This window comes from Halichoeres trimaculatus, unplaced genomic scaffold (assembly GCF_033239565.1).
Source record: "Halichoeres trimaculatus isolate MK-OKI-2021-1 unplaced genomic scaffold, fHalTri1.1 fHalTri1_scaffold_17, whole genome shotgun sequence".
In the NCBI taxonomy this organism is placed as follows: domain Eukaryota; kingdom Metazoa; phylum Chordata; class Actinopteri; order Labriformes; family Labridae; genus Halichoeres; species Halichoeres trimaculatus.
The window spans coordinates 24,562,862-24,578,448 of NW_027437195.1; the positions used below are offsets into that span (position 1 = coordinate 24,562,862).

Below are 15,587 nucleotides of genomic sequence, written 5' to 3' on the forward strand. Positions count from 1 at the left end.
ATTTCCAAAAGCAATACATTTGTTGATAAAAAGTCTGAATTTTTTATTAAAATTAACAATCAAATTTGTATTGCCAAATAAGACACAACTGTGAGGAAGTATTCTGATTTTTTAAACAAAAATTTAAAATAAAAAAATCATTTTAAAAAGTTGTAATGCTGAAAGAAAAATCAGAAATCTAAGAGAAATAAAAACTCAAGGATTAAAGTCTGAAAATTCTTTTAAAAATGTGTTTTTTCAGTGGCTCTAATCTTCTTCTGTACAAAACAAAGACATCATTTGTAAACCAACATGACTTAGAGGACGCGTTGAGAAATAGTGCATAGACCGACTCAAAGAGGTTAAAAAAAACAAAACAAAGATGCTACATTCTCCTGAGAGTCCAGAAAATTCTGCTTCTTCATGGAGTGGACAAAGTTTAGTCAGCTTATGAGTTCAGCTTATGTTCAGATGTTGGGGAGGTGGTAGTTGAACTTGCGCAGGTTGTTGTAGTACCTCTTATTGTCCACGGCTGGAAAGATGCTGCTGCCCGTCAGCTGTGGGAGATACTGCAGGGAGGGAAAAGAGAGATTTAACAACAGCTTTAACGCAGATCGACAACATGACAGCTACCTATAAGTGAAGCCAAAAATTAAATCCACCTACTGGCTGGCTGCAGTGTATGTGACACAGCTTATACGTTTTGACAGATGCATGGGTCAAACTCCTAAATCAAGTTAAAGCTGGGCAGGATGTCTCTTACCCCAGCAGGAAGGTGTTTCCGAGGAAATCTCGTCCTCTTGTTGCTGCAGCGCTCCTGCTCTCGTGACGTGCTCTCACTCTTCTCTCTCAGACTGTCGAAGTACGGCTGCTGCAGGAGCTGTTCACAGGACAGCCGCTCTGACGGGTCCATCTTCAGACAACCCTGAATCACCAGGACAGGGGGAGATGGATAGAAAGTCAAAGTTGTGAGCTACACAGAGACTTGAGATGCTGAATCTGATTCTGATTCTGCAGCACATTAATGTTACCTTCATTAAACTCAGAGCTTGGTGTGACAGGTTGGGATATTTCTGCTCCAAAGGTTCCTGCAAGAAGACAAACAACAAAGATGAAAACAGGCTTTAAACTTTCTTTGTTTTAGTTTCTCGATGCATCAAAAAAGAAACATGATCCCTGCAGTTGGGGTGATTTAGTGTGTCTCACCTTCTCTTGAGGCTCTGGGATGGAGACTCCACAAAAGAATTGGTTGTTGCTAAAAACCTGCTGATGTCGAGGGATCAGATCTCCTGTAGAGGACACAAAAAACCCAACACAACGTTAAGTGTTGCGATTGTTGTTTTGCATGTTTTGTAATCTCACATAAACACATCACAGCCCAGTTCTCTGATCTCACCCAGAGTCTTTCGGATCAGGTACAGCTGGTCCATGTCAGACTTCCCAGGCCACAGAGGGATCCCCGACAGCAGCTCAGCAAACACACAACCGATCGCCCAAACGTCCACCGGGGGGCCGTACTGAGTGTCTCCAACCAGCAGCTCAGGGGCCCGGTACCAACGAGTGGCCACGTAGTCAGTGTAGTAGTCACATGGACCGGCTGTATGCAGAAAAAAGAGGCAGATGTCAGTGTCTAAAAATACTTTGAGTCCACTAGGTGGCGCTGTTGGGTCTGTATCAGCTTCTAATTACAAAAAAACTTACTGAGAATCCTGGCAAAGCCGAAGTCGCAGAGCTTGATGACTTGGTGTTTGGTGATGAGGATATTTTCTGGTTTTACGTCTCGGTGAATGCACTGTAAAAACAATAACAGTGAAATTATTAAAACTTTGTATTTACTGTGAGAAATATTCAGAATAAACAAGCTGTGAGAAAGTAAAAAAAAAACAAACAGACACAGTGCTTTTACAGTCAAATGGGGGCCCTCGCAGCACTTGTTGTGTCTCAGTGATCCATTAACGTGCTGCTCGGCCGAGGGGAAGGAATTCTTGTTAAAAAAAAAAAAAAAAGAGCCATAAAGCGGATGGTTTGGTGGGAGCTGGAGGAGGGAGGAGGCCAGAGGAATTCAAAAACAAGCTGAAGGAGACGACAGAGGAGGACAAAAGAGGAGCCACTTACATTTTGTTTGTGACAGAAGTTTACAGCTTGAAGAGTCTGCCAGGTTATACTTTTCACCAGATGCTCTGGGACTCTTAAAGAGAAGAAAGAAAGCACAGGTTTAACTCATCAGTAAATCAATCAACTGATAGTAAAGTTAGAAATATTCTCTGAAGCTTTGAAGCAGCAAGGCTTTATTTAGTAGAAGTTCAACCTGATGCATCAGGAGAACCTTCAAGTTTAAATGCTTGAAATGGTCTCAAATCAGCATCCTGGCATTTAGAGGGATGAGTTTGTCATGTATGCAATTTGATGGCCTCCTGCCACCAGGGCCTGCTGCAATTTGTGTGTTTCCCCTTTTCTGTGTCCCTGCAGGCCCTGTCTAAGGCGTCTGCCACACACTTTCTTGGCGCACTCTGCTCAACTCGCTCAGGCTTGGCGTGGCCTGGCTGGGCGCCATCATTCCTCGTTTGCACATTATTTTCTGTTAGTTACCTCCTTTGTTAGTTTAGTGGATGTTGCTTGAGTTGTGAACCCTTTTGAATTTATATTCTGTTAACAAATTTATTCTTTTATTGATCTGAAACCGCACGTCTCCGTTTGCTTTTTAATGGCCTACAGCCAAGTCATGACAGCTAAAATTCAAATTATCACTGAACATTACTGTAACTCAGTTAAACAAAAGTTTCAGCCAAAGTGTTTATCAAAAAAGTAAAACAATTTTCCAAATGTTTCTTGATAGTGGTTCATTTCTTTGACATAAATATTGTGAATTGTATATGCACCATGTAAACTGTGCTAAATTATTGCACTGCTAAAGCTCCACCCCCGTGCCCAAAAAGGACATTTTCAGTCAGGGGTGTGTCCAGACTTTTTCTTTGACTTGAAGGGGGAGCCCAGTAAGGACGCGACCAACTGTGTTCACAGACAGTGGTTTCTGAAGAGCTTTTGAGCCCATGCGGTGACTTCTACTACAGAGTCATGTCTGTTAATGCAGTGCTGCTTGAGAGCCTGATGATCACACTCATCTAGTGTTTGTTTTGTTCCTTATTTTATCGAGATTCTCTGAAGCTTTTTATGATTTAATGTGTTTTACATGGTGAAACCCACTAATTCTTTCACATTTTACTCAGAGGAACATTATTCCTGAAACTGTTAAACTATTTTCTCACGCAGTCTCTCACAGAGCATTCAATGTTTTCCCATTTTTTCTTCAAAGAGACTCAGCTTTTCTAGAGTGCCCTTTTTAGACCCAGTCACAATATTTACACTGATTTTTGTCCCGGGAACAACTTTTTTGAAATGTTTTGCTGCCTTGATTTTCAAAACGAGCTTATGTTTTTCAAGTAACAGGATAATTTTTCAGTTTCAGCAGCTATCTTGACTTGACACAATTTTTGTCAACAACTTCCACAGCATTCAGACTTTTTTGAAGTTAGGTTTGTATGATGATTTTAAACGGTTGGAAGGATGGAAGGAGTATTTGATTAAACCTATGCAGGGTATATTTTGTTTTGCAAAAGTAGCTCTGAAGCAAAAATGAAGAAAAGCTGGTATCATTGAGTGAATCTGGGATCCATCTTTTTTCCATTGTTTTCTGATTTTTGTTGTGTTTAAATGTGACTCCTACTACCTAATAAAAGTGCAGTATCAATAAACCTACGTTACCAAGGTTACAGGGGGAACCTTGTAGACTAAAAAAGTATAATAAAGTGGATGTATTTTTTTCTGTCCAGCTCAGTTTTTGTCTCTTTTTTCATGCCATGTCCAGCAGGCAGTCTTTACATTGATTCCAGCTCAGCTGTTGAACACTGAAGCTTTGTTGGTTCAGACACTGTCATCTATCAGCGTTGCTGTGGAAATGGCTAAATCCAGCTCTGTGACTGGTCATTAATAACAGGCCCCGCCCCCTCTCCCTCCACTTTGTTCTCCCCTCTCTAGGCCATCCAGGAGGCTTCAGGCCAGGACCAGATGGGGGGAAAAACCAGACAACATAAAAAAAACCCTACACACACACCCAGTATAAAATGTGGCCTATAGAGTCCAGACAGCTCCCCGCCTGCAAAGCATTCTGGGAGAGCATCACTGTAAACATTCCACAGTGAGCAGGTCAGCTTCCCTGGAGATGAGCGTTGTGCCCAGGACAAAGCAGCGAGTACGGTGTGAGGAGTAAGTGTACTGTAGAGATAACACAAAGTACACTCTGTTTAATCCAAAGCAGCTCGACTTAGATTTATTCTGTCGCTCTCCAACAGTTTATGTCCGTACAGTTCACTGAGCTAAGAGGAGAGAGGATTTAAGCAGATTCATATGTATTAACTTCATTTAAATACAATACTTAAATAAAGCTTTGACTGTTTGAGATTTATTCAATTATGGTTTGATCGTTAAGATATCACTAAAGTTTGATCAAAATCAGATATTTCTGTTTTTTTTAAAAGGTTTGATTCCTTTTGATGCTTTGATTTGATGCTAAAAGTTGTAAGTTAATTTTTTTTCTGCCTGTTTGTCCATATTTTATATAACCTCTATGCTTGTGCTTGTTTTTCTCAGAATATATTGATGCTTAATGTTTGCATGTGTATTCAAAGCTAACATTTACAAAGGAAGCCTGACTGTATGCAAAGTTACAAACACATTTTCAGGTTTGAAAACACTTGTAGTTTCTACGTGTACGCTGATATTGCTGTATTAAAGTCACAGATTTTTTCCCTAACGGTCTCCTGTGACACTCACCCTCTGGGATGGCGATCCAGCTCGTTGAGGACGGTGTGGTCGCAGTACTCGAACACGAGGTGAAGCTTCCGTTTACGTCGAAACACCTCGATCAGATTCACCAGGTTGGCGTGTTTCAGTTGCTGCAGAGACAGAAAAACACAAAATACAGAGTTAAGATAAAAGTTGAACAACTTCCATCAAACACTTTGTATTTTCACTTGATCATAAAAAGAAAGAAAGTAACTTGTTTTTTATATACATTTCACAAGATATTAAGTGTTTAAAGAGCGAAAAGAAAAAAATACAACTCCTTATTAGTTAAAATTGCAAAATGTAATAAAATCAAAAATACAATTCTTACCCCCCCCCCCATAATCTTTAGCAATCTACAAATTTCTGAGTTTTTTGCAATATGTTTAACCAAAAAGGAAACACTTTGGCGCATGATTTTATCCTTTACATTTTTTCCTAATAGAGGAAAAAATTTACTGCCCTGTATTAATCTTGGAATTTTTTCTCACAGTTATGATTTTTTCTAAATTCATAGGTATGACCTTATCGGCCTCATAAGATGGCAGGTAAGCCTCTGAGTAATGAAAAGTGTTATAACGCTTGATTGTGTTCTTCCTGCTTTTGCTCTTCATACTGACTGTTTTCCCAGGTGACACCTGATTGTATAACCTGAATACCTCACTTGCAGAAACTCCCGACCCTGGTAGCTGATTCTACGTAAAAACAGAACCAGATCATCTAGTTTGGATATTGGATTTATTTATCTTACTGATCTGACATTTCTAACATTTTCCTTAAAAATCTCAGTTCGAAGAAACCAAATACAGTTTCCCTTTAAACTAGCAGACCAGTAGATACAGGAGAGAAGTGAGCCATCTGTGTTTTTCCTCATCAAACACTAAACTGTTAACAGCTGGTCATAAACATGCTGTTACCCCTGACAACCAGCCCCATCCTGTCCTATTTATGAGCTCTGCTGTCCAGCAGACCTCTGCATGACTAATTAAACCACCAACATTTACACCAAAGAATCTCTGATTATCATCCTCAGAGGTTTAAAAAACAGGTTTTAACTCTTCAGTTTGAGGGTTTAAACATTTCACCTTGAGCATCCTGATCTCCCTCAGAGCGATCTTCCTGATGATGGGGTCGTCCTCTGACTCCACAAACTTCTTAATGGCGACGATCTGACCAGAGTCTCTGTTCCTGCACTTGAAGACGACGCCGTACGAGCCCTCTCCGATCTTCCCAATCTTCTCGTACTTCTCCATGCTCAGGCTGGATCAGCAAACATCCAAATGTAGATTAGATGTTCAGTTTTTCACAAGGGTCTGAGGAAGCCAGGCACCACTCTACACAGAGGAGAGGAAACTGATCAAACTGATGCTTTTACTCAGTGAATTACAGATATAAAGAAAAAATATTCTATGAGCATCATAAAACATATTAAAATGATCCATAACAGTCTAGTTTTTTATTTTGGTTCATATTTCATTATACTTTTACTGATTTAAAATAAAGTAAACTGGTGTAGAGGAACTAGAGAGCTCTTCATGATAGAAATATGAAGTCAATGCTTTTTATTGTGTAATGTCATCAGTCTTTGCACATTTCATAGTTGTATATTAGTTGTTAATCTTTTTTTTCTTGCAACACTTCATATCATTCTGTGTTTATATATCAGTGTATTTTGTTTTTGCCCTACATGCCACCTGTTTGCTGCTGAAATTCTGCTAATTTCTCTGTTGTGAGATCAAAATTGTGACAATGTCAAAACTATTATTGCCTCTTTTTTTCTTTGGACATAAAAAACAAAATTTTTGCTTTTTCTACATTTTTATACAAACTTTTCAAAAATCGTTTAATATTTTCTTCCCATCTTTGAAGGCAAAGTGGACTTTATATTTCCTTATTTTGACTGTTTATCATAAAATCTTTTTTTTTTTTTTTTACCAACATTTTTTGGTATTTTAAGCTCATAACACTGACTTCTTTCTCTATTTTTTTAAACACAGTGACATATTTTGGACTTTTTTGAGTCAGTATCTCGGTTTTTCTGCCACTAAAGTAATGACAGCAAAGCCATTGCAAAAGTTATTCTTCACATTTAAAAAAATAATCATATTTAGTCAAAATTTAGAGGAACATTTCCTCTAATTTTATTGAAAAACTAGATTGTACTTTAAATACTTATTAAGTTAAAGGGACAGTGCATATTTATGAACATTTTAGCACAGCACCTATGTAAACATGCCAGAGTTAGCTAAACGGCTAATTTTCAAAGTTAAATCAATCAAAGGAGAGATGAAATACTGACCACAAAGGTTGTGCTTCTTCAAATACGTTTTCTTATAATTCCTGCACGCCATAAGCTTCAAACTAAGATATATCTGTCATAGCCTGAGTTTGTCAACGTTTAACCTTTAAATGCATCTACGTCATCAACCGAAACAGTAGGCTAATTAACGATCAGATTAAGTAAGAAAAACTACATGTTAGGATAAAAATAACTTCCAAACCTACCTGTGAAGACACAAGTCCTATCTGAGAGGACACACAACACCTGTCTCTGAACAGTTAGATTGCGTAACAAACATTTGCAATGCAAAGTGTATTCGGTCTTTTCCAAAGGGGGGGAGTGAAGGAGAGGGAGGGCAGCAGGGGAATAAAATCAGAGCTGCACTTCAAAACATACGGTAAAACAAATAAGAGAAAAAGAGAAAAAAATGGCAAACATGAGTTTAAAATAAAGAGCTCAAGTAAGGATTTTGTATCAGTAAATCTTTCCTTATAGAACTATAAACAGAGAAAAGTCGACCCGTAACACCTCAGGGAATAAAAATCGGAAATTTAAGAATATTCCAGGAGGAATATTTCCGTTTTAACAGCCTCTGTGTGTCAAAAAATGTGATAAATTAATTAAAAACTCACTGTGAGGATGAAAGCCGTCAGGTGTTGGTCAGTTACGGGTCCAGGAGTCAAACAGCTTCAAACACGAAGAGCTGGACGAGCTTAATTCTGCCGTCTATGCACACAGGAGGAGAGTCTTTCCCCGAGGGTCGAGTTAAATGCAACACACACTAACATCCGGTTGGGCCTTTCAAAATAAAAGCAGGGGCGTGTCAGCGCCTCAACTTAGAAAATTTGTTTACATTATGTTTTATATTAGTTACAGTAATGTTAATATAAACTTCGGTTCCTATAAAACAGAAACAAAACCTCAATATCAAATTTTTTTTTTTTCATAATTTTGTGTTTCCGCCCCCAGGACGCCACCCTCCAGCATTTACAAGTTTCTACAGTAAAACAAAATGGACAAAACAGGAAAATATGTGGCTTGCTTTTTTTTCCTTTTTTAATTTTTTTTTTTTAATTTGTATATATAAAAGAAATCTGTCTTTGTATGCTTTTTACTGGTATGCCAGTTAAAAGCACGTTATAACACACAAATGGAGGCTCACACTCATGCAGCATAAGAGCCTCTTGTCCTTAAGGGCTGTCACTTTGTTGCTGAATATTCTTTTTAATTAGCTTCATTTTAAAATTGCTGAACTGTAACGTCAGTGGTAGAAAATGCCAATTTAAAGCACGTTTGAAATACAGATTCTGTCCTTAGTGAATGTGTCATCAAATAGCCTCATTAACAAAGGCATACAATTAATAGCAATAGTTTACGCTACTTTTTGCGCTACCTGTGGACTTAAGAATATGGCAATGTAAATAAGATCACGGATCAGGTTAAAAAAAAATCTAGATCCTTACATTACAAGCAGGGCTTGACATTAACACCGGCCAACCAGCCAAATGGATTTTGGCAGTGGCTGGTAACACCGCCGCTCCCACTGGCCACTTTGGCGGGTTGAATTTTATCTCAAACATGAAGCAGAGAGACAAGCAAAAAGATGACTGATGATGAAAGCTTAACCAACAACAAATTGTGGCCAGTGAAAATACTGAGTGGCTAGTAACTCAGGGATACCACTAGCCACAGTGGCTGGTGAGCAAAAAAGTTAATGTCAAGCCCTGATTACAAGCACTTGCGCTGATGTTTAGTGGTTTTATTTTGAAGGTAATATCCAGTTCACACAGTCCTTGTGAGTAACTTCACTCATTTCTCCCTTTAACATCTCCCGTTCCCATAGGAACTCCACCTTCAGCTCCACAGAGAGAAAGAGAAGGAGGAGAGGACTCAGGAGAGGGTTTTTGTAGATGATCACACCTGACAGACAGAGCGTGGGTGAGGAGAGGCAGGTGAACTCCACCCTCACCTATCGGGTGTTAGCAGCATGGCAGGTTAAGAAGTCTGAGTGGGGGATTCACTGACACACCTGTCCTTAAAAGATCTGGATCCTTTTACAGAATAAAGCTCCATAATGAACACGTGTCTGACAGGTTTTCTCTCTGAGACTAATTAGCGCTGCCAGGTGAAGTCAGAGGAACAACAGACTAAACGGAGGATGATGGAAACTAATTCTCACCCCTCAGAGACCTGTCATCAGCGCCGAGCGACATCCAAGCTCAGAAAAAAAAACCAACCCATTGTCTTGTTAACAGCGTTTTTATTACAAAAACAGCATACATTAAAACATTTTGCGAAGGGAATGCAAAGATGTTAATAAAAACCTAGCATTTGTCCCTCATTTTGTCGTTTTATTTTTAAATAAAAAAATGTACAAAAGTGCTTACATGGTGCAAATAATGAGAAGTAAAAGAGTCTATAAAAGAGGATGGTAGAGAAAAGGAGAATGTACATTAAATCCGTCTTCTATGAATGCAGCAGAGCGAATGAGCAGGGAATTATTACAGAAGCAGTGAAAATGAACCCAAAGCTGCTCAGGATTTTTTACACCACGCAGTTAATCCTCTCACACTGCCTGTTAACACGATCTGTAAATCAAACATCCCCGAACATGAGGTTAATAAATATTGCTTAAATAACCCACAGTGCTCGTGGGTTTCTGTTGAAACTGATCTATTAGTTTGACTACAAATCTCTCAGCCAGCGGCAGTGATTATGAGCGTTACAGACACAATAAATCTCCCATCGTTTGCTAATACAATCACAGACTCGTGTGATTTTTAATGGCACTTTAATAACAATACCTCTAGATAAGTTGTTTGTAACTCAGTCCACAGTACAGAGAGTAAGAAAAACGCTATGTAAAGTTCAGGGGAGCAACGTTTCTTGACCTTCTGCTACATCCGTGAACGTGTTGCTGGTTTAAGGCTGCTCATGAATCCAGACCGAAGACTGAAGACGTGACCTGTGGATCCTGATCAGTAACAATAAAAACTTTTTTTTCTTTATTCATCCAAACGTTTCCCGTGACATCACATCCTGAAATCAAAGTCTGGAGTTTTCTCCCAAAGACTGCAGCATGTCGAGAAGACAGAGAGGCTCAGTAACTGTTCTCGTGACCGGCTAAAATGTAAAGGTTGCTCAGGGCTGTGGGGTTGTCGGTGGGTCGGCTCTCCAAAACCACCACCCTGAGGAGGAGACAGAGACCAGGGGGTTAGAAAATTATATGGAAACACGGATTAAAAGGTGGGTGTGGTTGATGAAGATTTCAAACAATCTAGGTTTAGTTCCTTTAGCCATTAACCAGTTAGCTCAAAGGCTGTAAACAAATTAAGCCTAATTCTTTCCAATGGTGGCAAAATCTGCCTGCCAGGACTGGTCCACTTTGTTTTACGTTACCTCCAGTGGGAATGTTCACTTTAAAGAAGCGCTTTGTAATATTCTAAAAACAAACACTGAGTCAAAATGCTGAGAGTTGATACAAATTTAAAGATAGGTAAGATGCTAACATGTTGGAGTAATTCCAGGATTAGATTTCAGGCAGCTCCAAGCAGCTCTTTTAAAAAGTTTAATGAGAATTCAGTGAGATCAACGTGAGATGTGCTCAATTTATGACATCATCACTTGCGGAAACTCCTTAAAAGGGCGGATTCGTCAGTTGTAAAAGAAACTGAACTTTGAAATATAAGCAAGCAGAGATATATCAGAGTGCCATGAAGTGTCTAAAAGTGGCAGCAACCAAAATGAAACTGAGGGTGGGATGAGAAAAGCTGAGAATTTTTTAGCAAAAATCAATCATGTAAAGCTACTTCAGAGCAATCAGAGGGACAAAAAGAAGCTAAGATAATGAGCACAACACTCTCTCTTTAACCTGAATTAAAGAGGGTGTATAAATGTTCAGTTTAATGTTGGTTCATGATACATTGAGGTAATGATTTAAGTCTCCTTAATGACTTTTGACACCATTAATGTCCATCTTGCCTTTGTCTGAGCAGAGTGACACACGCTGTTAGCTGAACGGCCTTTACAAGCCCTCTCAGAGCTCAAAGCGTCACCACCGGCGCGCTAACAGTGGAAGCTAAACGGCTCATTAGGTGTCCTGATCAGCTGTCACGGTCAGATCAGGACGGCAGCGGGTGAATCTTCAGATGGCCGTGACAGCTGAGAGCGGGACGCTTTGGTCCAAACTGTGTCTTCCATCAGATGAAATTACAGAGGCAGGGAGAGACACTCACACCGGGCTGGCAGTGCCCGCGCAGCCGTGAATTAAACATAGGGCAGGGTGGAACTTTAAAAACTTTTATTTTGTAAATATGTTCAATTTTTTTCTTAATTTTCTTCAATGGGACTGTAATATCTTTCCTTTTATGAAAATATATTTACTTTTGTTTGTGCAATTTCACTCTTAGCAGTTCAGCCTCTGTACATGGGGCACACTCTTTAACCACTCTGCAAATTATGCTTCATTTTCCTGAATTCTGAGCGGACTTTATCCAGGCATCCTCCTGGAAAAGTCAGGGCAAAGTCAGGAGGATATCATCTGCATGAGGTTGAAGAAACTTTTTTTTCTTCAATTTAGTTTTACTGTATAGTTTTTGTAGTGAAAACAACTTTATATTTGCTTTTCTTGTGTGAAAGGACTAAATCAGATGTTACCTAGAAAGCATTAGCATCATTAGTGACAGAAGCTTTGATAACAAAGAGTTAGAGAGGGTGTCAGCGATGCGTTTAGGGACAGCAGGGGATTCAAGAGCTGGATAAAAGGGTAAAAACAAAGTTATGAAAGAGGAGAGACAGAGCGATGAGCTCAGAGAGGGATCAACCCAAGCAGCAGCAGCAGTAAAAGTCGCAGCAGGTGAGCAGGTCGTTTCCAGGTAAAAGAAAAACACAGAGGCCTGAGGGAGGACGGCCTGCTGTTATGAGGGTCAGGCTGAGATTCAGAGGGGAGGGGTTGTTATCCTGTTTGTTTTCAGGAAGGGAAAGACAGAAACATCTCAGACCAACCTGTCAGATCCGAGGAGGCGGAAGACTCTGCTGGGATCACAAATCTCCTGCGTCACCTGGAATAAAAAAAGCAGACCATCAACTCTTCTTTCTTTCTAACAGCAAAATAAACATTTTTTTAAAGCTGATGATGAATACGTGATACTTGGTTAATTAACGGCTCTCTGCTGTTGCATGATCTGTTGATGGATTTCAGAGCTGCTGCTGTTTGGAGATTTGGTGACTGTTGACATTCAGGTCACTCTTTGTGCCTCCAACAACAGGACGTCTGTGTGTTTTTTACCTGCCTGCAGGTAACTGAGTGCCGTCTCTAAGGACTCTGCAGCTTGTTGTCCGACACGTCCTAATGAAAAAGACGAGGGCCCCTTCAGCAGCACTCTCTCACGTGTTGACATGTCATGAGGACTTGTTGACAGATGTGAGATAGTCGGTGTGTGACACCTGCTAGGTGTAAGTCCTTGGCCCCGGGAGAGATCTGATCTGTTTAAGTCTGATCGAGAACAAGGTCTCAGGTGTTCAGAGGAGCACCCACCGGAGCAGGCGCGGCTCAACAGGCCCGCCGCCCCTGAATGCCTTCAGAATCATAACGAGACAAAAGCTGAATTATTTAGTGCTGCTCCCTGTCGTGTGACGGGTTTCGTTTATGATTGAGCATGAATTTTGCATGGCTGCTGACATTTCAAAAATCCTTGCTATGGGAGATTGGTCAAGCTGGGCCGGGCACAGACTAGGAGAGCCGCAGGGCCGCGTCTGACACCGTGAGCTTTCAAAAGCGCGGCCCCTATCAGCATATCACTTTTCATAAAAGCCGAATGCTTCACCTCCCTGTGATCTCTTGAACTTTTATTCTTCTGCTGAACTCGGCTCGTGATCAGGTTCACATGGAATCCCTCCGTGAAAGGAGGACAAATTCATTACCTCGGCCGACACAAAGACACTTTGTGTGGCTCCACCTGAGGCCTAATCTGCAGGGATCACCTACAGCGTGTGGCCCCAAACAGACAGCACTCAGGGTCTTTGTTGACAAGAGCCAGAGGTGATTGTTCACATGTTCAACAAACAAGCCTTCAGTCAAACCTCCAGAGCTTTGACTCTACGGTAACAGGGACCACAACATTCGTACAAAATTACTTTTTAAAAAACTATTTATCTCAAAGATTCAAAAAGCATTGAAATGTTGAACTAGTCTCACCTTTAAAACGCACATTTAAATTGAGCCTATACCAGACTGAAATTAATCACTTCTAGGGCTGAGACAATATGCTATTCTCGCGATTCGATTTTATTAAAATTTCTGGGGTGCCCATTCTTGTTATTTACAATTCTTTCGATTTTTGGTTTGTTTTTTTAAACACTAGACAGAGTGAAAAAGTTAAATGATGATGATAATGTCTACAGACTACATCAGGAGCCATATTTTCCCATAAAATGCACATCATGTGAGTCAGAGAGAAACATTTCACCCTCTGCTGGAGAACGGTAACTTTTTTCCAATCCAGTTTACAAACAAAGACTGAAATGAAGAATTTGAATTTGAAAAAAAAAATCGATTTAATATTGTCAAACAAAAATATATCGTTTTTCAATTTTTTCTTCTACACCTAATTGATAGACTCGTGCTCTATCATACTCCAGCTTCTGCCCTGAAGTCCCTTTTTTTTGACAGTACTGGCACTGATAAACTCGTTTTAGATCATGATTATAGACGGACAAATATATAAAAATGTGACTATTTCAAGGTCACGTATAGCCTTATATTTAAATTTGAAAAAAAAAAAAAACCTTTTGGCAAAGAATCCCAATTTTGATATTGTCAAACAAAAAATCCAGATATATCAATTTTCAATTTTTTTCTCCCACCCTTAAACACTTCCCTAAAATTTATTTAAAAAAAACCTAAAGTTTAAAGGTTGTGCCAGTCAATGAACTGTGACATTCAAATCAATGAGGAAAATTTTCTCAGATTAAACAACATAACCAACCTTTTTTTCTTCAAGGTTACTTAAAACACAAAATATCAATCAAAACATGACTGGCAAAAAAAAAAAAAAACAGCCAATCAGAAGTTTAGAATTTAGAGGTTTTTGTTTATTCTGATGTTTTTTAATGCCGTAAATGATTGTTCAGGACCTCAAATCTGTCAATTTTTTAAATGATATTTTATAGTAATGATCATTACTCTGAATCAGTGTTTACAGAATTGTCTGTTAATCCTCAAGAACCAGACAGACTGACTTGTATGAATGTGATGTTGCAGCATTTAACAAGGAAGCCTCAGCTTTTTGCTGCAGAAAGGATAAAGGTTTATCTTTCTTTTTAACTAATGTTGAGTATTTTTTTCTGTATTCTATAAGGGATCGCTATGCAGCATGTATTAAATCATTTTTATTCTGATGTACCAGCTGTTTGAAGCTTTTACCTCATTAGACTTGAAGCTCTTTCCCTGCATGCCGTGTTTCCAGAAGGCCAGGACGCTGTCCTGAAGGCACACTGTCAGGAGAGAAAGACCAAGGTTAGTTTATTGACAGAGGCTCCTAAAAGTTACAAGTAGCACTTTTTAAAAAATTTCCTAATACACAATACACTTGGCTTCCTACATAATCAGCTTCACACCTGTCAGCTTGTTACATCAAGTTTGATGTGAGACTGTCTCTACCTACCAACAGATCCGATGCCGAAGTCGAAGCTGAGCTCAGATGCCAGCTTCTTGTTGGACTTCAGTCGGCCCTGAAGATTAACAATCTTCAGATTTTCTGGGGAAAGGATTATAGGAAAAGCTAAAGAACCCAAATATTTTCTTTAGTGTTACAAAAAAAAATTGTCTGACAACAGAAATCCAACTTACGGTCCAAACACACCAACACTGTGTCTCTCTCCAGCTGGGTGACGTGGATTGCGTCCACCTGCTGATGACCTATTAGAGGAGAGATGACAGTCACAACCTCAGCTGGGTGTGTATGTGAAAATGATGATGTAAGAGCAAGTCCTTCATCCCATAAGACCTCCACTTTACAGATGTAGTGCTCTCCTTAAACGCCTTGTACATGCCTGACTTACTTGTTCCCATCTCTGTGAACCAGGAGGAGCAGGAGTTGAGGTTGATGGTCTCGAAGCGGACCACCTGGCCTGGCTCTGTGCCCTGGCTGATGGCCACACACACCAAAGGGTACTCCTGCTCTGGGACCACCAGCATCTCAAACACCTTCAGCGGGCTGGGGAGGGGGAAGTCAAAGTGCTGCAGAGGGAGGAAGGAGGACACGCAGAGGGGTTACTGGGGGAAAGGCACAGTCATGATGAACTAAAGGTTTGGAAAGAGAAAAGAAAACAACAGAAACTGACCTTGATGAGCATAAACCTCTGCATGGGCTCATACCACTGAAGCAGGACAATCCCAGACTGCAGCGCCCCACAGAGGTACTTGTGGCCTGTGTACGGGTTTCTCACTGTGGATTTAAAAAAGGAGTTTTTCAGCAGCAGTGCA

At 39.9% G+C, this 15,587-nt stretch overlaps 2 protein-coding genes across 7 annotated transcripts in view; both read right to left on the reverse strand.

Moving 5' to 3' along the window:
* Positions 1-153: 153 nt before the first annotated feature.
* On the reverse strand, positions 154-7,849 carry cdkl1 (cyclin dependent kinase like 1 (CDC2 related kinase)). Its single transcript, XM_074692161.1, has 10 exons — positions 7,735-7,849; positions 5,907-6,155; positions 4,810-4,931; positions 2,095-2,167; positions 1,681-1,771; positions 1,376-1,576; positions 1,186-1,268; positions 1,011-1,067; positions 743-904; positions 154-548 (listed from the first exon to the last, which is right to left on the reverse strand). Exons 2-10 carry the CDS (start codon positions 6,072-6,074, stop codon positions 447-449), a joined length of 1,059 nt encoding a protein of 352 aa, XP_074548262.1. The 5' UTR covers positions 6,075-6,155; positions 7,735-7,849; the 3' UTR covers positions 154-446.
* A 1,557-nt stretch (positions 7,850-9,406) lies between these two features.
* Positions 9,407-15,587, reverse strand: part of map4k5 (mitogen-activated protein kinase kinase kinase kinase 5) — a 37,789-nt gene continuing 31,608 nt past the window's right edge. For 2 of the 6 annotated variants that reach the window (XM_074692666.1, XM_074692663.1), the window contains 7 exons: positions 15,446-15,549; positions 15,155-15,341; positions 14,952-15,020; positions 14,767-14,859; positions 14,526-14,596; positions 12,107-12,162; positions 9,407-10,290 (listed from right to left, as the gene is read on the reverse strand). In XM_074692666.1, the coding sequence (XP_074548767.1) occupies positions 10,203-10,290; positions 12,107-12,162; positions 14,526-14,596; positions 14,767-14,859; positions 14,952-15,020; positions 15,155-15,341; positions 15,446-15,549 (668 nt within the window). In that variant the 3' untranslated portion in view covers positions 9,407-10,202. The remainder of the gene's footprint in view (positions 10,291-12,106; positions 12,163-14,525; positions 14,597-14,766; positions 14,860-14,951; positions 15,021-15,154; positions 15,342-15,445; positions 15,550-15,587) is intronic. The other 4 variants (XM_074692667.1, XM_074692669.1, XM_074692664.1 and 1 more) reach the window with 3 other exon arrangements.